The sequence below is a fragment of the Carcharodon carcharias genome, chromosome 6 (genome assembly GCF_017639515.1).
Source record: "Carcharodon carcharias isolate sCarCar2 chromosome 6, sCarCar2.pri, whole genome shotgun sequence".
In the NCBI taxonomy this organism is placed as follows: Eukaryota; Metazoa; Chordata; class Chondrichthyes; order Lamniformes; family Lamnidae; genus Carcharodon; species Carcharodon carcharias.
In genome coordinates, this window is record NC_054472.1 from 1,340,628 (window position 1) to 1,364,895 (window position 24,268).

The 24,268-nt window shown below is 46.0% G+C and overlaps 1 protein-coding gene across 2 annotated transcripts in view; it reads right to left on the minus strand.

Annotated features, from left to right (window-relative positions):
• Nucleotides 1-24,268, minus strand: part of LOC121278738 (immunoglobulin lambda-1 light chain-like) — a 48,310-nt gene that overhangs the window by 20,075 nt on the left and 3,967 nt on the right. The window contains exons 1-2 of one of the 2 annotated variants that reach the window (XM_041189119.1): nucleotides 11,529-11,599; nucleotides 11,151-11,443 (exon numbers count right to left, since the gene is read on the minus strand). The exons of the other annotated variant lie outside the window; for it this stretch is intronic. Coding sequence (XP_041045053.1) covers nucleotides 11,151-11,443; nucleotides 11,529-11,568 — 333 coding nt within the window. The 5' untranslated portion in view covers nucleotides 11,569-11,599. Of the gene's footprint in view, nucleotides 1-11,150; nucleotides 11,444-11,528; nucleotides 11,600-24,268 lie in introns of those variants that run through there. 2 annotated transcript variants of the gene reach the window in all.

A 24,268-nucleotide genomic window follows, 5' to 3' on the forward strand; every position in this document is an offset into this window, starting at 1 on the left:
CACAACAAGTCATGCTGAAATATTACAGTCAGAATTCACAACTGCTGCTCTGATTCCACGTGCAAAGATGAATACCTGTGACATCAACTAGCTGTTAAGTTTTTAAAATGTATCAGGATATTTTCAAAACACAAAGTAAGTATAGAAAACTTGGCAATTCTTAGAATGCAGAATTGCTTCATGAAGAGTCTGCTCTGATAGCTATACATTTGTTAATTGTAATTATCAACCAATCATTAATATTAAAACAGAGAGGAAACACAGTCTATCTGATTGGTCAATACTATGTTTAGAAATACGAGATGAGGGAATAACAATCACATTTGTAAAATTCTTCAAAAGCACCATTTAAATTGTTAAAATATCAAATAACTCTTGAGCAAAAATATACAATTGATTGTTGGCTGCCATACTGTTTCCTAACATTGTATCTCTGGTGTCAGCCATCTTCAAAATGCCAGGAAAATGATCTAAATCTGATACAGGTGTCCCCTCAAATGCCTAAACCCCTCTCCCTAAATCTGTCCTAAATCTGATACAGGTGTCCCCTCAAATGCCTAAACCCCTCTCCCTAAATCTGTCCTAAATCTGATACAGGTGTCCCCTCAAATGCCTAAACCCCTCTCCCTTGCCTGATAACCTGCAAAATGTCCATGCATATGTTGACCTGGCCCATAATCGCCACGTCCATTTGACACCCATATCTCCATTAGATTCCAGTTAATCATCCACCTCACCTGCACCTTTGCAAAAACAGAAACAGAAATACCTGGAAAAACTCAGCAGGTCTGGCAGCATCAGCGGAGGAGAGCACAGTTGATATTTCAAGTCCTCATGACCCTTCAACAGAACTGAGATAAAAGCATAAAAAACTGCGGATGCTGGAAATCCAAAACAAAAACAGAAGCAGAAATACCTGGAAAAACTCAGCAGGTCTGGCAAGACCTTTGTGTGGATTCAAGTTCATGTGCTATGGGCTAGTGGATGAATGGTGTACAACTAACCAGGCTACAAAATGGTCAAACCTGGGTGACCACTTCAACAGTATACCCACTTGCTCTGTACCAAATCCTCTAATTAAAACAAACTCATTCTGAAAATAAGACAAACTCCAAACTCTTCTTTCCACCACAAAGAGAGTAGCCTGAGGGAAACATTACCCAAGACCAACAGGTAAAAGGGGCATCAGCACAACACAGAGAATTTGGGCTTGTGGAAATCAGTGGGACAGAGAGAGCCTGAGGGAGTCAGTGGAAGGTAGAGAGAGAGAGAGAGAGAGAGAGAGAGAGAGAGAGAGAGAGAGCCTGAGGGAGTCAGTGGGAGGTAGAGAGAGAGAGAGAGAGAGACTGAGGGAGTCAGTGGGAGTTAAAGAGAGAGAGAGAGCCTGACGGAGTCAGTGGGAGGTAGAGAGAGAGAGAGAGAGCGAGAGGGAGCCTGAGGGAGTCAGTTGGAGTTAGAGAGAGAGAGAGCCTGAGGGAATCAGTGGGAGTTAGAGAGAGAAAGAGAGAGGGAGACAGAAAGGGAGTCAGTGGGAGTTAGAGAGAGAGAGAGAGCAAGAACCTGAGGGAGTCAGTGGGAGTTAGAGAGAGGGAGAGAGGGACAGCCTGAGGGAGTCAGTAGGAGTTGGAGAAAGGGAGAAAAAGGGAAAGAGAGAGCGAGAACCTGAGGGAGTCAGTGGGAGTTAGAGAGAGAGGGAGAGAGGGAGAGCCTGAGGGAGACAGTGGGAGTTAGAGAAAGGGAGAGAGAGGGAGTAAGAGAGAGAGGGCCTGAGGGAGTCAGTGGGAATTAGAGAGAGAGAAAGAGAGAGAGAGCCTGAGGGAATCAGTGGGAGTTAGGAAGAGAATGAGTCAGCAGGAGATGGTGGGTGTAAGACAGAGTGGATCAGTGGGAGCTTGAGAGAGAGAGTGAGCCTGAGGGAGTCAGTGAGAAAACTATGTGAACAAATCAGACCAATCAAGGACTGTTGCCCGAAGACAGCAAGTAGGTGATTGTTTGTTTGGAAGATACTGAAGGTGAGGAATGCGTAGCTGAAGAGGTTCAGGGACAGAGCAGCAGTGTGGAGTGGGTGTGTGTGTCAGGAACAAGGTTAAAAAGACTCAAAGTACTGTCAGGATGAGTGGGGTAAGTACACAGTTAAGTGAATTAATAATGATTATTAGCTTAGAGAAGATTTGGAGGCATGAATTAAAATTAATAGCTTAAACAATCTACCAACTAGACTCAAAAAGAGGGGATAAAGATTTTTAAGATCATGAATGAGCAGCTGAGTCCAGTTGCTTACAATTCCTGGCCTATATGGGAAACTCAGGATACTTCATGTATCTTGAGGGAGCATGTGTATAGGAAGTGTCTCTAACTGTAGTAAGAGACACAGGACCAGGTTGCCTGATCTGGAGCTTGCATCCCAGGTTGGTAATGGAGGAGGAATGGGGTCAAGATACTGGAGGGGCTTGTCATAATTTTCAAATCTTCCCAAGGTATGTGGACATGCCAGAGGATTGGTGAGTGGCAAATGTAATATCTTTATTCAAGAAATGGTGTAAGGATATTCCTAGCAACCACAGGCCAGTCAGTTTAACATCAGTGCTGGATAAGGTTTTAGAAACAATAATCAGTGAAAACAGGAACAGGCACAGGAGTCTGAGTTATTAAGGAGAGCCAGCATATGGATGTCTAAAAGGCAGATCATGTTTGACTAATTAAATTGAATTTTTTGATGAAGTAACAGAGAAAATTGTTGAACAGAGTGCAATGGATTTTGTCTATATGGAATTTAAAAAAGCAAAAGTACCTTATAAAAGGCTGATTAACAAAATTGAAGCTCATGAAGTAGGAGGATCAAAGTTAGCTTTGATAAAAAGTGTCTCAGGGACAGAAAACAAGGAGTCATGGTAAATGGTTGGTTTTCAAACTCAAGAATGCTGGACAGTGGTGTTCTCGAAAGTTCAGTGTTGAGACCACAGCCTTTTTGATATATATATCATGCCAGGAGCAGCACCAGGCATACCTAAACATGGGGTGTTAACCTGGTGAAGCTATAACACAGGACTACTTGCATGCCAAACAGCATAAGCAGCAAGTGATAGACAGAGCTAAGCGATCCCACAATCAACAGATCAGATCTAAGCTCTGCAGTCCTGCCACATCCAGTTGTGAATGGTGATGGACAGATAAACAACTCACTGGAGGAGGAGGCTCCACAAATATTCCCATCCTCAATGATGGAGGAGTCCAGCGCATCAGTGCAAAAGATAAGACTGAAGTATTTGCAACAATCTTCAGCCAGAAGTGCTGAGTGGATGATCCATCTCAGCCTCCTCCGGAGGTCCCCAACATCACAGATGCCAGTCTTCAGCCGAGTCAATTCACTCCATGTAATATCAAGAAGGCACTGGATACTGCAAAGACTATGGGCCCTGACAATATTCTGGCAATAGCACTGAAGACTTGTGCTCCAGAACTTGTGCGCCCCTAGCCAAGCTGTTCCAATACAGCTACAACACTGGCATCTACCCGGCAATGTGGAAAATTGCCCAGGTATGTCCTGTACACAAAAAGCAGGACAAATCCAACCCGGCCTATTACCGGCCCATCAGTCTACTATTATGACACAGCAGATGGTAAATGCTGAGCTGTTCAAATCCCAGAGGGAGACTTGAAACAACTGTCACAACTAATTTTCAATTTGTACAAATTTCGAGATGTGTGCCTTGAATTCCGCAGTAATGAGACCACCAAGCTTTATGGGTTTTTATAAAACTAAATTAAACATTTATTAATAAGAGAAATTATTTTAAATACATAGATCTATAAATTACTACTATGATAGCTTCTAAATCCCCTACTCAATCTAACTCCCAGTTACACTTTTGTTAAGGCAACAGTAGGACACATAGATTTTTAAAGACCCAGGCAAAGAAACATGATATCCTGAACAAGTCAACTTCCAAGTGAGTTTTATTAACATCAATGCTTTGAAGATAGCAGCTTGAGGCATAGATGCTGAAGTGTTTTCACACTTGTAAGATCTTAAAAATACCTTCCCCTTACACACAGCTTTCACCCTTAATACATATGTCTCCCCTTTGAATGCAAATACCCATTGGTTCATTATGTCTTTGGACTTTATCTTCCTAATAATAAAAACTTCTTATAGCATTAAGTTTTACCAGTAATCTTTGGGAAAAATAAACACACTGCTTCTGATCTTCACCAGGCTAGGTGACACATTTCACCCCTCTTTTGAAAGCAATCTAGCCTGGTTTATTTCAAACGGCAAATGTTCCCTTGATACCTATGTTTCTAAACTTCCCCATGTTTACCTAATTCACATTTCAAACCTAACCTCTATTCTTAGATCAAAACACCCAGACCAGCTGCCTCTAATTCAATTAAATCTTACAGACACACACATATAGACACATCCCACTATTACTTTATTTAACAATAAATTCCAATAATATCATGAGAATTATTATATTTTCCTGATACTACTCATTAGCAAAGTGATAAAAAGTATCATTGACAGTGCTATCAAGTGGCATTTACTCAGCAATAACCTGCTCACTGATGCCCAGTTTGAGGTCCTCCAGAGCCACTCAGTTCATGACCTCATTAGAGCCTAGTTAAGAGCTGAACTCCAGAGGTGCGGTGAGAGTGACTGCCCTTGACAGCAAGGCCACATTTGACCAAGTGCAGCATCAAAGGAAATCTGGGGTCAATGGGAATCAGGTGGAAAACTCTCCACTGGTTGGAATCATACCTAGCACAAAGGGAGATGGTTGTGATTCTTGGAGGTCAATCATCTCAGTCCTGGGACATTGCTGCAAGAGTTCCTCAGGGTAGTGTCCTAGGCTTAACCATCTTCAGCTGCTTCATCAATGATCTTCCCTCCATCATAAGGTCAGAAGTGGGAATGTTCACTGATAATTGCACAATGTTCAGCAACATTTGCGATACTTCAGGTACTAAAGCAGTCCATATCCAAATGCAGCAAGACCTGGACAATATCCAGGTTTAGGCTGACAAGTGGCAAGTAACATTCATGCCACACAAGTGCCAGCCAATGACCATCTCCAACAAGAGAGAATCTAACCATCTCCCTTTGACATTCAATGGCATTACCATCACTGAATCCCCCACTATCAGCATCCTGTGGGTAACCATTGACCAGAAATTGAACTGGACAAGCCATATAAATACTATGGCTACAAGAGCAGGTCAGAGGTTGGGAATTCTACAGAAAGTAACTCACCTGCTACTCCTCAAAGCCTGTCCACCATCTACAAGGCACAAGTCAGAAGTGTGAAGGAATGCTCTCCACTTGCCTGGGTGTGTGCAGCTCCCACAACACTCAAGAAGCTTGACACCATCCAGGACAAAGCAGCCCATTTGATTGGCACCACATCCACCACCTTCAACATTCACTCCTTCCACCACCGACACACAGCAGCAGCAGTGTGTACCATCTACAAGATGCACTGCAGCAACTCACCAAGGCACCTTCGACAGCACCTTCCAAACCCATGACCTCTACTACCAGGAAGGACAAAGACAGCAGAAAGATGGGAACACCACCAACTGGAAGTTCCCCTCCAAGTCACTCACCATCCTGATTTGGAAATATATCGCCATTCCTTCACTGTCGCTGGGTCAAAATCCTAGAGCTCCCTCTGTAACAGCACTGTGGGTGTACCTACACCACATGCAGCAGTTCAAGGTGGCAGCTCACCACCACCTTCTCAAGGGCAACTAGGGATGGGCAATAAATGATGGCCCAGCCAGCAAAGCCCACATCCCATGAACAAAAAACAAATATGACTTAGACATTAGAATACAGAGTAAAATTTCATAATTTTCTGCCGATACTAAATTTGTATGTGTGGCAGAAACGAGGCTGATGCCAAATGAATGTAACAGAATATGGATGAGCGAGCAGATTAGGCAGGCAAGAGGAAGATGGAAAGAGTTGTAGAAGGTGACACATTTTGTCTGAAGGGATAGAGAGAGGCAATATAAACTTAATGGTACAGTTCTTTAGAGAGTACAGGGACAGAGAAACTTGGGAATTCATAAACAGAGATGTTTGAAGGTGGTGAGATATATTGAGAAGGTAGTTAACAAAGCACATGGAATCTTGGGCTTCATAAATGGAGGTATTGAATACAAAAGCATAGAAGTTATGCTGAACATTTATAAAGCTTTGGTTAGGCCAAACTGTATTCAGTTCTGGTCATCATACTCCAGGAAGGGTGTGAGAGTCTTTGAGAAGGTGCAGAGATTTACCAGAATCGTTCAAGGGATGACGGATTTTGGCTTCAAGGTTAGGTTTGAGGAGCTGGGTTGTTCTCCTTGGAGCAAAGGAGTTTAGAGGATGATGTGATAAATGTGTAGGGATATAATAACAGGTTCTGATGCAGTGGACAAAGAGAAGCTATTCACATGAGCTGATTGTACAAGAACTAGGACCAACAGGTTTAAGGTCTCAGGCAAGAGATGCAGGGTAGATATAAGGGAGGACATTTTAATGCAGTGAGTGGTAATGACTTGGAACTCACCACCTATGAGGATGGCAGAAATGGAGGTGGTGAATCATTTGAAAAGGAAATTGAATGGGTAATTCATCATAATAAACTTGCAGGGCTACAGCCTTCGAGTGGAGGAATGGGACACGTTGGATTGTGCTACGGAGAGTTGGTATGGACTTGATGGGCTGAATGGCCTCCTCCTGTGCCATTATGACTATGACTCTATGATTCTATGTCTCTACAACAACAGGTTTCCTTCAACCACCTTCCACCTGACTTTTGTTACTCAGCTTGATGAATTCATGCATTTTTTCCAAGATTGAGCCTATTCTGCTGCCTCTCCCAATATTTCCTCACTCTTTACTTTTATCTATGTTTCGCAGCCTTCCTCACACAACCCCCCACAAACCCCATCCCACCTCCCATTTCTCAACAACCTCACCAACTCAAATCCTTTATAAAGTCCATTATTCTTGCAACTCAGCCCTGGCTGCCTCTTCTTCATTCCCCATCCATTTCTACATCATCACTTCCTCTATTCCGTGTCCAGCTGCCCTGCATACCTCACAGTTACTTTTGAAACTTATTGAAATCTGACCCAGGTGGTCATCGTTGTCACCAGTCCCTCCATTCAGGATGGTGGCTACTCAGGGTCACCAGTTGCTGCCATGGGTCTTAGTGGGACTGAGTCGGCCGATTTGTGAACCGTGGATCCTTGGGCATGTGGGGCAGGATGCCCCAGGGGGTAGTGCCATCTAGAGTGCAGGATTTGCTTCTGCTTCTTCCCTTTCTGCTCTTCCTCATCATTAAGGCGCTGGGATTCAGTGTGATGCAGCTTGGTGGACAAGTTGTCGCCATTTTGAACAATTGGCGGCAAGTTCCACCCAGTCATTAATGCCAATGTTTCAAAGAGAGCTCCAGAGTGTCTCTAAAACGTTTCTTCTCCCCTGGTGAGTGATTGGAAACCAGGCAACGTGCTGAACTCGGCAGACGAGAGAGGCGCCGAGTTCCATGGCTTCAGCTGGATGGAGATTTGACAATCCGACCATTGCCCATTCTGCAGCTGGCACTAGCGCCTGTCCCCAGCTCCAGCGGGGTTCACTGGAGCAGGTGAAGCTGTGAATGCCAACTCACGGTTGGCGCTGATCAATGGGAACAAGGGGCCTGTTTGCTGTGGGAAGCCCCAGGTTGAGACATGAGCGATCCAGGAGCTATAGCTCTGCCTTGAATCGCGACAACTGGAAGGAGGGAGGGTCTCGTGGTTTGGAAATGGAGAGGGCTAAAACTCATAGCGTGGTTCCCAGAGCTCCTGTTATCTCACAGTTGTGGTTTTAGGGCCGATGGATCGATAAGCTGTAGAAACTTCTTTCTGCAGCTTTACAAAGCAGGAGGTTTTTGTACTAACGGTGAACACATGAACAGCACCGTGTGATATGACAGCGCAGTAATAGGTGGCTGCATCGCTCAGAGCAATGTTATCGATTATCAGAACGGCAGAACTTTCAATAATTTCCACATTGAATCTGGAGGTAAAGTCTGAGTGCAGCCACCTGCTTTTCTGTGACCTCAGATAGACAATGCCGCGGATGACGGTCTGTCTCTGCTGGTACCAGAAGATGGGTTGTGACCCTATATTATCCAACTCTGCAATCTGGCAGACGAACCGCGCTGTCTTGCCAGTAGCCCTGGTGATGGTTAAAACCTTTTGTTCCAAAGACAGGAGAGCGACACAAGTGGCTGGTGAGAGACAGAGAGAGAGAGACACTGTTACCAAAGAGACCCATGGTGGCATTAGAGTCTTTACAACAAACTATGCTGCATGTATTGTAGTTCTTTCAGAGAACCAGCACAGACAGAATGGGCCGAATGGCCTCCTCCTGTACTACACGATTCTCCGATGCCATGTCAAAGTGTCCTTTTCCGAAACCATTAAACTGCCTCGGGGCAACTTACAAGACAGCAGAGTGAGCGCCGGGGCTAAGGGATAGAGCATCTTGCCCTCTCCGGCGGCGGTTCGTCTATGAAGCTCCCTGTACACTGTTCCCCTCCCGAGCCTAACCGCCCCCCGCTCAGTGTCAACTGGCCAACCTGCCTCTGACTGCAACACGTACCATCCACTCATGGTGGGAGGGAGGAGTCATAGTCATCCAGTCATTCAGGACACATGGAGACCATTGAGGTCAACAATTTCAACAACTCAGTCCTCACTTTGATTCTGCTTTTTTTTTGCCACGTGTCCTCTGTAGTTTGTTTTCCATGTGTTGGTCTTCAGACGGAGCAGTTCATTATCCTGCCGTTAAAAGTCACTCTCTGTGTTTCTACACAACAACCATTCTCACTCCCTCCCTCCTTTCTTCCCTGATGCCTTTGCCATTTGTTCTCTCCCACCCTCCAACCCTATCCCCACCGCCCCCCTTCCCCCCCATCTGCCCCCATCACATTTCTACCTCTCTTCGCTTCCGAAGACGTTACATTGGACTGGAAACGTTAACTCTGTTTCTCTCTCTCCACAGATGCTGCCAGACCTGCTGAGCTTTTCCAGAACTTTCTGTTTTCAGGTGCAAACCATTGGGTAATGGGAAGTGCCTTTTCTTCAATCTCCTTGTTGGGAGCCAACAGGAAGATTGTGAGCGACCAGTTCAGACGGAGCTACTAAACGCAGATGCAGGTGAGGCTATAACTGAAAATAAGGAAAAGGAAGAATTGTTTTGTATCCGTTTTCATGGTAGAAGTGGAGAAAATAGATAAATGAATAAACGGGTGACGTTAAGGAGGGGATCTCGGTGTGTGTATGTGTATATTATATATATATATATATATATATAGTGAACGAAAGGACAGAGTTGTATATGTAAGTTTGCAGATGGCACAATAAATTGTGTAGATGGGAGCAGCAGTTTACACATGGACGTGGACAGATTAAATGAACAGGCAAAACGGCGGCAAGCGGAGTTCAAAGTGGGGAAATGGGAAATCATTTACTTTGGATCCGAAAAAGAGAAACTGGAATATTTTCTTAATAGAGAGAATCTAGGAACTGTGGGAAAGCACTAGAATTTCCGTGTTCATGTGACTAAAAGCTAGGGGCACAGGAACTAAGTGTAATCGAAAAGAACATTCAAATATTGGCCTTTGTTACAAAGAAAGAAAAACTTCCTGAACTATAATCTCTGGTAATGTAAGAACCACAGAGATCAATCTGTACACACATGGCGCCACAAGCAATGCCATCACCTTAGACATTTCGGTTGAGGGATTGATATTGGTCAGGACACCAGGGAGAATCCCCTGCTCTTCTGTAGAATAGAGTCATGGAGACTTCTATTTCACCTGATAAGGCAGGCTGGCCTCAGTTTCATGGCTCATCTGATAGGTGCCTCATTAGGATGTCAGTCTAGGTTCTAGGCTCAAGTCTCTGGAGTGAGACCTCAGCTCATGAGTTTCCAACTCAGAAGTGAAAGTAAACTAAACTGTTGCCACAATTATCAAAGAATTGAAATACAAAGGTTCGGTTGTACACCGTTTTGATCAGGCCCCATCTGAAGAATTGCATTCATTTTTGGACACTCGGCCTCAGAAAAGACACCTTGGATTGGAAGGTTTGCAGTGTAGAATCACCATAACGATGAGCTACATTATGAGGACAGATTGCTTGAAGTTGGCTTGTACTCTCTTGAGAATGAATGATTGAGGAGTGATCTAATCAATGTGTTCAAAATGACACAGTAGATTCAGAGAAAGGATGGTTTAGTGGGAGAATGGTGTAACTTGGTCCATCCAGGGCTGAAATCAGGAAACAGGACTTCACATTGAGGGGAGTAGAAATCGGGAACTCTCCCCTCCAAAAGGCTGTGGAGTCAATTGACATTGCTAAGGTGACGGTGGATTTTTGTATGGATATGAAGGGACCCCGAGCAAAGGAAGGTTGATGGAGCTGAAATACATATTTGCCATAATCTAACTGAATGGGAATGTAAGTTCCTCGGCTAAATGACCTCCTCGTCATATTCATATACATTTAATTAAAAGAAGAGCCAAGTTCCTAATAAAGGAGAAATGTCAGTAAAAGAGGAGTGGGAAAGTGAACAGAGGCCGCTGGAAAAATCAACAAGTTAGAATTTATTTGTAAAAAGCCAACCAATTTGTTTCCGTGGAGATCTCTAAAGATGGAGAGCAAAGTAGGAAGGGGGAGGATTTAGAAAAGATTTCCAACCCCCCACCCCACCCCGTGTAGACCTTAGAGGCTGAATGATGATGGAGCAGAGAGTTACAAGGTTACAGAGAGGTGCATAGGTTAACAATGGAAAAGCGTGGGGTGATAGAGAGCAAGATTCAGCCTGTATCCTCTCGGGAATCAGTGCCCACTCTTTACCATCTGTGGAGAGAAACACGTGCGCTGTCTGTGTCCTGTTCTCCTGTGATGTTCCAGGGTGTATAAAGGTAAAGCGATGAAGGATGGTTAAGGGTGGCTGTTTACATTGTGTCAGTTTATGATATTCGAGAGAGGAAGATTGTGGCGGTTTCCAGTTGAGTCGGATGTGGTTTGCGGCCGATGTTTGAGTTGCAATGTGTTGAGAGTTTTTGTAAGCGGGTTGAATGGCTGTTTAATGCTGTGGTCTTCCAATAGGCACAGTAATAAGTGGCGGAATCCTCTGCCTTTATGTTCTTAATACGGAGAATGCATTGTCTGTTTCCAGTCTTCTCCGCCTCAAACCTTTCATCGAATCCATCGTCCCGAGTAACGGTCTTATCGATATAGAGTATCCGGACGGGCTGTTTTCCCACCGCCTGTTTGTACCAGTGGATAGCTGAAGAACTGACCGATTCCCCCAGCTCACACGTAATAGTGGTGCTTCTCCCATGTTTCTTGGTGATTGAAAGTTGATTCTGTTTCAAATCTTGAGCAAAATACCCATCTGTGGGAAAATAAATACCAAATTACAATTAATTTTAAAGTCGAAGAAAACAAATACAACATCGATAAAGAATAAATCAACTTACGTAGAAAAAATAGAACTAAAGCGACCCCACGCAGCAACATGATTGCAGTCTGAGGCGTTGTGCCCTGGTATTGAGGTCTATATAAAATAGAAAGGGCATTGCAAAACATTCCGCCTGTGACTCGACTTCCTGTCAGTAGACGGACCGCCCTGTTTACATTGATCTCTCGTGGTATAAATGCAGCACCTGCCACAAGCCGCGCCTTTCACTCCGATTTCTAACGTGTCAGGCATTGATCGATTTTTAGTAAAGTGAAATCTCGATTGAATTACACAAACACTTATTAAGATGATTCAAACTCGTATATTTAACAAGGTGATTAAATCTACAGCACATCCCAAATCAGCAGCCTCCAGCTGATGGGAACAGCTTCATCTCTCAGTCACACACAAGCGGGATTGCGATATCTCTCGCCATTTCTTCATCATCACTGGGCCCAAATCCTAGAACTCGCTGCCTAACGGCGCTGTGGGGTCATATTCACCACACGCACTGCAGCGGCTCAAGAAGACTAACAACTGACTGTGTCATTTCTTTCATCTGCCCCCGCCTGATGTGCGCTGGGGGACTGGGGTCTGTGCCATCTCAGCAACTCCTCCAGCACAAGTTGCGTATCCGCCTGGTTGCTGCAGAGCCGGGTGTTTCTCAGTCACTGTCAGATAGTGGAGTTTGGGCCTGCAGACTGATGGGTCAGGAGCTTTCTCCCCAGTGCATCCTGACATTCCCTTCATCCTCCTGCTCGTTGTTAAACAGTGGGAGAAAAACGCTGGAAGGAATTTCCGAGCTGCCAACTTTGACAGGAATGAATTCTGTTACATACCAGCTGCACTTCTGAATGCGTGATTTCCAAAAATAAGGCAGGAGGCCAGTCATTTTAGCCGCTGCTGTGAACTCTAGACCCTTTTGCCTTTGCCCCACCATTGGTACCTTTAGACAGCAATGCTGTAAAATTGCCTTCCATAACATTCCATCTCTCCACCTCTCCTCCACCTCCCCTAGAACACTCCACCACTCTTTCCATCTCTCCTCCATCTCTCCACCACTCTCTCCACCTTCCCTCCATCTCTCCTCCTTCTTTCCTTCATCTCTCCACCTCTCTCTCCACCTCCCCTCAAACACTCCACCACTCTCTTCACCTGTCCTCCATCTCTCCTCCATCTCTCCACCACTCTCTCCACCTTCCCTCCATCTCTCCTCCATCTCTCCACCTCTCTCTCCACCCCCCCTCGAACACTCCATCTCCTTCTCCACCTCCCCTCGAACACTCCACCACTCTCTCCACCTCTCTTCCATCTCTCCACCTCTCTCTCAACCTTCCCTCCATCTCTCCTCCATCTCTCCACCACTCTCTCTGCCTCCCCTCGAACACTCCACCACTCTCTCCACTTCTCCTCCATCTCTCCACCTCTGATGGGGAAGTAATTGGCTGATTCAATTTGTCTTGTTTTTCATGTACAGGACTTACCTGGGTAATTGCACACTTTAGTTAGGTAGATGCCAGTGTTGTAGCTGGAACTGTACTGGAATCCCTTGCTAGGGGCATGGCCAGTTCTGTAGCAAAGCCTTCAACTCAACAGCCAGGGTGTTGTCAGGGTCCATACCTTTTGCTGTCTCCAATGGTGTTTAATGTGGAGGAGCACTGATTCGTCAGTTGAGAGGGGGGAGTACATGATAATTAACCAGAGGTTTCCAAACCCACTTTTGACCTGATGACATGAAACTTCATGGGTTCCAGAACCAATGTTTAGGACTCCCAGAGCCACTCTCTCCCACTTGTACATATATATATATCACTGTGCTGCCTGCCACAAACACACATGTGCAGGGATAGCGATGGAGGAAATTGGGACATTGGCTGTAAGGTATCATTCTGTCAGTGTGTTGCTTGACTAGTTGGTGGGTACAAGACCCCAGATATTATTTAGTAACTACTGAAAGTGACAAGAGGAGAAACTTTATTAAGCAACGAGTGGTTAGGGTCTGGAATGCACTGCCTGAGAGTGTGATGGAGGCAGGTTCAATCGGGGCATTCAAAAGGGAAATAGACTGTAATCTGAAAGGGAAGAATGTGCAGTGTTACCGGGAGAAGACGAGGGAATGGCACTAGGTGTGTTGTTCATTCGGAGAGCTGGTGCAGACACGATGGGCCAAATGGCCTCCTTATGCACCGTAACAATTCTGTGATTTTGTGATTCTTATTTGACTTCTCTGTATCTGTTTGATACAGCCTATTGGCTTGCTCGGCAATATAAATCAATCATTTTGTTGTGGGGTTGAAGTCACATAAAGGATGACAGATTTCCTTATCTAAAGGGTATTCGTAAGTCAACTGGGTTTGTAAGATAATTCAGTGGTTTCATACTCACCATTACTGAGTCTAGCTTTTTTAATTCATTGACTTTAAGTTCCCCAACCACCATAGCGATATTTGAGCTTATGTCTCTGCAGCATTAGGCCGGGCCTCAGGGTGTTACCGCTATAGCATCCTTTCCGACTATGACATGCAAAGCTAATGTGGGTGAATGGAGTTAGATCACAGTTCAGCCATGGTCCCATGATCCTTAGGGCGGAACAGGCCCTAAGAGCTGGATGGGCTCCTCCTGCTCCTATTGTCTTATTAATTCGGACTGAGATCAGCAAATACATTGGAGTTGGTTTGTGAGTTTGGGTAGCACATTCTCTGGCCATTTGAGCACGGACCATACCAGGGGCCTTTCTAAAGTGTGATAAAGGAAAAGGAGCTGATAGTTTAAACTCCTCATTTATAGAGTACTCAGATTTCTCATAATTAAATCTCAAGGGTTTAACAAAGTAATTTTATTCATTCAAGTGCAAAAATAATATGCAAATAAGATCGTGAAAATAACATCGCATCTACAGTTGGTGGAAATCTCCAAACTCTCCGTTTGTGTTCTGGGTGTTGGCAGCTTGTACAGAGTGAGCTAGATGGTGGCGAAGGTTCGGTTTTTGTATGGGGTTGCCCCCGCTTTCAGTCACTGTGATCCACAAAGCACAGTAATAGATCCCGGAGTCCTCCTCCTTGATATCCCGCATGAGCAGACTGCAGGATTTAGTTGCAGATCTTTTTTCAGCGAACAACACTTTGTCGGTCATATCCTGCACAGTGTCGGATGGATTCTTGTAATATAACATGCGTTGCAACCCTTGACCCGGGATCTGCCGGTACCAATGGATAATCGCATCCTCAAAGTTTGTCCCTTCGACCTTACACTCAAACCGAACAGTCTTCATCGGAGTCCTGGTCATTGAAAATGGAAACTGTGTCAACGTCTGAGCATCAGATTTCCATGAAAGAGATAAAACACAAATCAATCAGATTATTTATTAATGGGGGAGGAGGTGGGTGGGGGGGGGGGGGGTGATGCAGAATGATGAATAATGAAAATAATCAGTTGGAACCTAGAATACTGACTGAGGAAAGAGGTTAGTAAAATCAGGATAACGTGACCCTTCATGTTTGTGTGCCCGACATTGAACTGATTCAGCTTTACTCTTTATCTGTCACAGAGTCGCTGCCGTACCGGAAATTATGTCATTCAGTTCCACCCAATACTGAGTCTCCATGTGGCCTCAAGGGTGACGTTTCCATTGGGCGGTTATGATGTTTCATCTCGTTATTGACTGTTTCACTTCAGTCCGCCATTCCTCACAGCCATCCTGAATCCTCAAGACCATTCGCTCGCTGTGACTCGCTTTCTGCTATTTCCGGCTGCCTGGTGCTCCCGCCTTTCCCCCTGCCCCATTCGAACAGTTGAAATGAAAGTAGATTTACGGACCCATCTTTCCCATTCCAGTAACAATCTTACACAGCTGTAAGAACATTTCTCCAACACCTCCAGGCCTGAACAAAAAGCCCAAATCTCCTCAAAGTTTGTCCCCTGACATTAGCTCCAATCTTATGACATGTCTGTGCACTGCCTCCAGCACATTAGTGTATCCTGTGTGTCTGAGTGAACAGGGTGGAGACATTACTCGACGTGATCTAACCAGAGGCTCCAAACGGTTTGTCCATTACCTCTTCTGACTATTTAAGGCGAACATTTTATTGTTTTTTGTTGAGTCCTGCTTTCAGTTGATTGGACATATTGAACATTGAGTCTACTAAGAGGTCTTTAAAATCATCTCATAAATATATAAACCATTCATACGAAAAGCGTATCGCCCATTGTTCCTGTGAAATGGGCAGCTCTTCATTTCTCTTTCTTTGCCTCCCTGTCTCTCTTTCTCAATCTGTCAACCTGTTTTCTTCCCTCTATGCTTTCTTTCCTTTCTCTTTTTCTCTCTCACCCTCTCTTTTGCTTTTTGCATACCCTTTCTCAGTCGCTCTCTCTCCTGCCCTTTCCCCCTCTTCATCTCTCACATTCCCCCTGTTTCTTTCGCTTTCCGGCTTTTTCTATGTATCTCTCATTCTCTATTTTGCTCTATCTCTTCCATTCACTTTCTATTGCTCTCATTCTCCATTTCTGTTTCTCTCTATTTCTCTTTGTTTCTCTCACTCTCTCTTTTTCACATTCACACTGAAAATGTGGATGTTAAGAGAGACCATGCCGTACTCGTACAAGGGACACAGAAAGTTAGCATGCAGGCCCTGCAAGCAATTAGGAAGGCAAATGGCAAGTTGGCTTTTATTGCAAGGGGATTGGAGTACAGGAGTAAGGAAGTTTTGCTACAATTGTACACACCTTTGGTAAGGCCCCATCTGCAGCACTGTGTACAGTTTTGGTCTCCATAGTTAAGGAAAGATATACTTGCATGAGAGGCAGTACAAGCAAAGATTCGCTAGATTGGTTCCTGGGATGAGAGGCTTCTCCTAGGATGAGAGGTTGAGTAAATTGGTCTCTATTCTCTGGAGTTTAGAAGAATAAGAGGGGATCTCATTAAAACATAGATGATTCTGAAGGGAAATGATTAGGGGAGACAATGAGAGGTTGCTCACCTGGCTGGGGTATCTAGGAAAAAGGGGCACAGGCTCAGGATAAGGGGTTGTTGGGGACTGAGTTCTTCAATGAAGTTTGTAAGTCTTTGGAATTCTTCATTTCAGACGGTTGTGGATGTTCCATTGTTCAAATATTTTCAAAGCTGAGACAGAGAGACTGTGGGTCTTTTGGGGAATGAAGGGGTATGGGGAGTGGGCGGGAAAGGGGAGTTGGGGGTAGAAAATCAGCCATGTTTTTATTGAGTGGCGGAGCAGGCTGGATGGGTCATATGGTCTACTCCTGCTTTGATTTCGTAAATTCTCTCGCTGTTTTTTCCTCTCTATTTCCTATCGACTATCTGAGGTGGATGTTGATCAGTCCACGGCACCAAGTAGCGGTGTTCTCCCGGTGTCCTGACTAATATTCCTCCCCAACTACCGCCACTAAAACCGTTTCTTTCGCATTTAGTTTGGAGTTGTTTGAGCGACCTTGCAATTTGGCTCCTGCATCTCCAGGATTCACAATATTTCAATAACCGGAAAGCCTCCAGTTTATGACCGATGCGATGTAAATGCAAGTCCCCTCTCCTCTTTCTATCTTCAGTTTGCCCTCGCTGCAACATTCAAACGGAACAGATAATACCTTTCAAGGTCATAAATGAATCAGCCTTGTATCTGTGAAAAGGACGACATGTCCACCTGGCCCATGAAACCTACTCCTCCTGTAACCTACATACAACCTGCTCTGTAGGGGAATCTATCCACCCCATCAGCTGCTCAGAAAAGATTTTGCCAGGTTTCGCTCTGCTGTTCGAATGTAACTTCAATACAACTTCAGAAGCTCTACCCAAACATCTAACAGACACCAAGTTAAAAGCAAAATGCTGCGGATGTCTCTCTATCCGACACTGTTGGTCGAGAATCCGCTACCTTTCCAGTAACTCGGAAACCACTTGTTCCAAACCTGCTCCAGCTGCTCCTCTCCATATGTGTTTATACGTTAACTGTTAATCTTTGCTCCGATTCTCTAACAGGAAATAGAGGGAACGTTTGAAGGACCATGTGTACAATTTGAAAGCAACAGCTGCTTCGCTATTGGTTCCCATCAGAATAACCACCTGGAGCTGAATTTCCTCCCGCACGCCTCTTTTTACAGTGGATTATGCTGCCCTCGCAACTGCGGCTCCAAACTCCGCAATTGCCCCCATGGCCCTCTAAAGCTGGTTTGCCCCACCCACTCCGATCCCATTACCCGGATAGGGGTAATTCGATGCAATAAGCAATGCTACCCCGTTCCCCCCCACCCCACCCGCCCCACCCACCCCGCTACCCCCATTCCCACCAGGAGGTTAAATGAACAGCCCAGGTTATAGAAAACGCAAATCGGAATGAGTGATATTCCGTTTACTCCTGGAACTGGAAATGTGTCTGGGCTCCAGTTTTGGAGGGAATCTTGGCTTCTTCTCTTCCCCCTCCGGCACTGACCCCCACGTACGGGGTAGATGGGAACGCAAACAGATCAGCCATGGTTTTGTCGAGGGGCCGAATTAACTACTTCTGCTCCTATCTCGGATGCACTAGTGACTCCAAGCAAAGCCGCCGCTGACACGGTCACAGGTGTGAGCAGGTGTGAGCAAAGGCCAAAGCCAGTCTGCCTGAACCCCTGGATGAACATCGCTGGCAGGATGAACGCACCCGAATGTTTTCTGGGTTTATGGGGAGGTAACTGCCGTTATAATGTGTGTTTAATGCGCTGCTTCCTAAAATGTACACGTGGGGATTCAATGGAAACAAGACACCACGATCAACCCTAGGCCGCCTTTACTGTTTTAATGCAGAGCCTTACAAAGAAAGATGAAAATAAGGAAAATAAGGATCCCATTTATTTCACCGTCTGTGTTTATTCGATTGTAAAGTCTACATTTAGAGATTAACCTGCTGTCAGGAACAATTGGGAAAATAAGGGTATTCCACGATTCATTTCACGTCTGTACCAAAATGGAAGAAATCAAGAATTGTTTGTGAAATGTGAGAGTTGTTTATCAGGGAGAGGGCGAAGGGTGCAATGAGAAATTCAAAACAAGGAATTGAAGCGGGACATTGTCCTCCTGAACAAAAACAGAATTACCCGGAAAAACTCAGCAGATCTGGCAGCATCGGCGGAGAAGAAAAGAGTTGACGTTTAGAGTCCTCATGACCCTTCCACAGAACCAGGTGAATCCAAGGAGAGGGGTGAAATATAAGCTGGTTTAAGGTGGGGGTTGGGGTGGGGGGCTGGGGGGGGGGGTGGGTGGGTTGGGGGGGAGAGAAGTGGAGGAGGGTGGTGTGGTTGTAGGGACAAGCAAGCAGTGATAGGAGCAGATAATCAAAAGATGTCACAGACAACAGAACAAAAGAACACAGGTGTTGAAGTTGGTGATATTATCTAAACGAATGTGCTAATTAAGAATGGATGGTAGGACACGCAAGGTACAGCTCTAGTGGGGGTGGGGTGAAAAGACTAACAGGGCATAAAAGGTATAGATTTAAAAATAATGGAAATAGGTGGGAAAAGAAATATCTATATAAATTATAGGAAAAAAACAAAAGGAAGGGGGAAGAAATGGAAAGGGAGTGGGGATGGAGGAGGGAGTTCAAGACCTATAGTTGTTGAATTCAATATTCAGTCCAGAAGGCTGTAAAATGCCTAGTCAGAAGATGAGGTGCTGTTCCTCCAGTTTGCGTTGGGCTTCACTGGAACAATACAGCAAGCCAGGACAGACATGTGAGCGAGAGAGCAGGGTGGAATGTTAAAATGGCAAGCGACAGGGAGGTTTGGGTCATTCTTGCGGACAGACCGCAGGTGTTCTGCAAAGCGGTCGTCCAGTTTGCGTTTGGTCTCTCCAATGTAGAAGAGACCACATTGGGAGCAACGAATGCAGTAAACTAAGTTGGGGGAAATGCAATTGAAATGCTGCTTCACTTGAAAGGAGTAATTGGGCCCTTGGACGGTGAGGAGAGAGGAAGTGAAGGGGCAGGTGTTACATCTTTTGCGTGGGCATGGGATGGTGCCATAGGAGGGGGTTGAGGAGTAGGGGGTGATGGAGGAGTGGACCAGGGTGTCACAGAGGGAATGATCCCTACAGAATGCTGACAGGGGGAGTGAAGGGAAGATGTGTTTGGTGGTGGCATCATGCTGGAGTTAGCAGAAATGGCGGAGGATGATCCTTTGAATGCGGAGGCTGGTGGGGTGATAAGTGAGGACAAGGGGGACCCTATCATGTTTCTGGGAGGGAGGAGAAGGTGTGAGGGTAGATGTGCGGGAGATGGGCTGGACACAGTTAAGGGCCCTGTCAACCACCGTGGGTGGAAAACCTCAGTTAAGGAAGAAGGAAGACATGTCAGAGTAACTATTTTTGAAAGTGGCATCATCAGAACAGATGCGACGGAGGCGAAGGAACTGAGAAAAAAAGATGGAGTCCTTACAGGAAGCGGGGTGTGAGGAGCTGTGGTTGAGATAGCTGTGGGAGTCAGTGGGTTTGTAATGGATATTGGTGGACAGTCTATCACCAGAAATTGAGACAGAGAGGTCAAGGAAGAGAAGGGAAGTGTCAGAGATGGACCATGTGAAAATGATGGAGGGGTGGAGATTGGAAGCAAAATTAATCAATTTTTCCAGGTCCAGACGAGAGCATGAAGCAACACCGAAGTAATCATCGATGTACTGGGGAAAGAGTTGTGGAAGGGGGCCGGAGTAGGACTGGAACAAGGAATGCTCCACATACCCCATAAAGAGACAGGCATAGCTGGTGCCCATGCGGGTACCCATAGCCACACCCTTTATTTGGAGGAAGTGAGAGGAGTTAAAGGAGAACTTGTTCAGTGTGAGAACAAGTTCAGCCAGATGGAGGAGAGTAGTGGTGGATGGGGTTTGTTCGGGCCTCTGTTCGAGGAAGAAGCTAAGGGCCCTCAGACCATCCTGGTGGGAGATGGAGGTGTAGACGGATTGGACGTCCATGGTGAAGAGGAAGCGGTTGGGGCCAGGGAACTGGAAATTGTTGATGGGACATAAGGTGTCAGAGGAATCACGGATGTAGGTGGGAAGGGACTGGACAAGGGGAGAGAGAATGGAATCAAGATAATGAGAAATGAGTTCCGTGGGGCAGGAACAGGCTGACATGATCGGTCTACCGGGACAGTCCTGTTTGTGGATTTTGGGTAGGAGGTAGAAGCGGGCTGTCCGAGGTTGGGCGACTATCAGGTTGGAAGCTGTGGGAGGAAGATCTCCAGAGGAGATGAGGTCAGTGACAGTCCTAGAAACAATGGCTTGATGTTCAGTGGTGGGGTCATAGTCCAGGGAGAGGTAGGAGGAAGTGTCTGTGAGTTGATACTCAGCCTCCACGAGGTAGAGGTCAATGCGCCAGACAACAAAAGCACCACCCTTGTCAGCGGGTTTGATGACAATGTTGGGGTTGGACCTGAGAGAACAGAGTGCAGTAAGTTCAGAAAGAGACAGATTAGAATGGGTGAGAGGAGCAGAGAAATTGAGACGACTAATGTCACACCAACAGTTCTCAATGAAAAGATCAAGAGAAGGTAAGAATCCAGAGGGAGGGGTCCAGGTGGAGGGAGAATATTGGAAGTGGGTAAAAGGATCTGTTGAACGGGGAGAGGACTCCTGCCCAAAGAAGTGAGCCCGGAGACGAAGACGGCGGAAGAAGAGTTCAGCATTGTGCCGAGCCTGAAATTCATTGAGGTGAGTGTGTAAGGGTATGAAACTAAGTCTTTTGCTGAGCACTGAACGTTCAGCGTGGAGAGGGGAAGGTCAGGGGGTATAGTGAATACACGGCTGGGGCTGGGATTGTAAGATGGGGTGGGGATGGAGGGACAGGCAGGGGTGGAGGGTCCTAGATGGGTGTTGGTGTCGATGAGTTGTTGGAGCTTGCGTTCCTTAACACTTGAGAGAAAGAGAAAAAGTTTCTTGTTGAGGCGTCGGATGCGACGAAGAATAAAATGAAACTGGGGGCATGCGCAGCTTTGAAAAAGGGTGCGGCGCTGCTGCTGGAGGGAGAGGTCAAGTGTGTTCATATGGCAGCACATGGCACTGAGTGTGGATCTCAGAATGTGACGGGAACAGCAGTCCGAGAAACGTTTTATGTCCTGGAGATACCTGTAATCCTGGGTGTGTTCAAAACATGAGGGATGAAATTTCAGTTGAAATCCACGTGGGGTAAGTCGGAGATGGAGACAGTCACTGAGAAAGGAGATATGGCTGTGAAAGCGGGTTTTAGTAAACACCTTGTCAAACACCAGGAGAGAAATGGAAAGCAATGAAGGTGAACAAGGCAAAAGAGAGATATGGAATTCCTGTCAGAGAGAGGAGCAGTGCTTCTTCAAGGTAGGCATTTCTTGATGAGCTGTGGCAGTCAATTAAACACAGAGATAAAAACAAAAAACTACGGATGCTGGAAATCTAAAACAAAAACAGAATTACCTGGAAAAACTCAGCAGGTCTGGCAGCATCGGCGGAGAAGAAAAAAGTTGATGTTTCGAGTCCTCATGACCCTTCAACAGAACTAAGTGATATTAGGAGAGGGGTGAAATACAAGCTGGTTTAAGGTGGGGGCGGGGGTTGGAGGGGGGAGAGAAGTGGGGGGGTGTGGTTGTAGGGACAAGCAAGCAGTGATAGGAGCACATAATCAAAAGATGTCACAGACAAAAGAACAAAGAGGTGTTGAAGGTGGTGATATTACCTAAACGAATGTGCTAATTAAGAATGGATGGCAGGACACACAAGGTACAGCTCTAGTGGGGGTGGGGTGGAAAGAATAACAGGGCATAAAAGGTATAGATTTAAAAATAATGGAAATAGGTGGGAAAAGAAAAATCTATATAAATTATAGGGAAAAAAACAAAAGGAAGGGGGAAGAAATGGAAAGGGGGTGGGGATGGAGGAGGGAGTTCAAGATCTAAAGTTGCTGAATTCAATATTCAGTCTGGAAGGCTGTAAAATGCCTAGTCGGAAGATGAGGTGCTGTTCCTCCAGTTTGCATTGGACTTCACTGGAACAATGCAGCAGGCCAAGAACAGACATGTGGGCAAGAGAGCAGGGTGGAGTGTTGAAATGGCAAGCGACAGGGAGGTCTGGGTCATTCTTGTGGACAGACCGAAGGTGTTCTGCAAAGTGGTCGCCCAGTTTGCGTTTGGTCTCTCCAATGTAGAGTAGACCGCACGAGAGCAACGAATGCAGTAGACTAAGTTGGGGGAAATGCAAGTGAAATGCTGCTTCACTTGAAAGGAGTGTTTGGGCCCTTGGACAGTGAGGAGAGAGGAAGTGAAGGGGCAGGTGTTGCATCTTTTGTGTGGGCATGGGGTGATGCCATAGGTGGGGGTTAAGCAGTAGTGGGTATGGAGGAGTGGACCAGGGTGTCCCGGAGGGAACGATCCCTACGGAATGCCGACGGGGGGAGGGGTGAAGGGAAGATGTGTTTGGTGGATTTAATCCTGTGTTGGATTTAACCCCTGGAGAATAGTTGTTACTGAGAATGCATTGTCAAAGCGATCCTGGCAGCTGTAGTCCAGTGACTGATCTGTGATGAGTATCCATTACATTTACTATTCTTGGACATTTAAGTTTGTTTCACTTTTGAGAATTCGCAGAAACAGATCAAAATCATTGACGACCTCACCATAACACGTTGGGAGGGAAGAGTTTTAAAAAAAAACCCTGTCTCCTATTGAAGTACATGAGCAAAACCAAATGGCAAAGATCCACAGCTTCGCTCACAGTGTTACAAAAGCCAGTGGAACTAAGGGAGCTTCAGCGGATGAAATAACCGATAACCTGTTTCTTAATCAAATGCTGCATCTAACCGGGCATCAGAGAGGCGGATTCCCCTGCACGATATCCCCCCCATTCCCTTTGTCCACCTGAATTCCCGAATTTACAGTCCCAATTACATTCGTTTCTGTTTTACATTTTGAAATGAAAGTTCCTTCAGTGTTGCTTTTATCATTTGGAATTCCACGTCGAAAATCTTCACCCCTTCCCCTGCGAACTGGCGCTGAGGGAGCGGGGAGCCCTGGGTTTCTGTAATGGGTCCTTACCCTTGTTTCTCACTGTGGGGGTCCAGCGGGCGCAGTAATAGGTGGCAGCGTCCGACAGTTCAATGTTATCAATTACAAGAAAGAATGAAGAGCCACCCCCCTCAGCTGAGAATTTGGCTGAGATTCCCGGATCCAGCACCGCTTGGCTGCCGCTGTAACGGATGATTCTCTCGGGCGCCTGTTTCGGTTGGTGCTGATACCAGTGGATAGTCCCTGGGCTTTGCGTCACGCATTGCATTTTGACCGTTGTAGTCTCAGACTTGGTGAACGATATTGGAAACTGCTTCAAGGCCGCGGCAAAATATCCACCTGCAAATGAAACACAGAAAAGCCAGACAGTCATCAAGAGAGGCAGAACTCACTAACAGAGCGGGGATCGAGAGGGGTCAGTTTCCAGCGGCGGAAGGGGCGAAAACCAGAGGACACGAGTTTAAGGTGAACGAACCAAGGGTGACACACGGGGGAATGGGGGTGGGGACTTGTTTACTGAGCGGTGGTGGGGGTGGGGGTGGGGGTGGGGGGGGGGATGTCTGGAATGCAGTGCCTGAGAAAGTGGGCAAGGCAGCTGAACAAGCACCAGACCAGGGAACATATTACAGCACCATGGGGAAAAGGAGAGGGCAGGGGGAGGGGGAAGGAGGGGGACTAGCCGAGTTGCCCTGGCAGAGAGCCAGTATGGAGGTGACGGGCCGAGTGATCTTCTTGACTGCTGTAACCA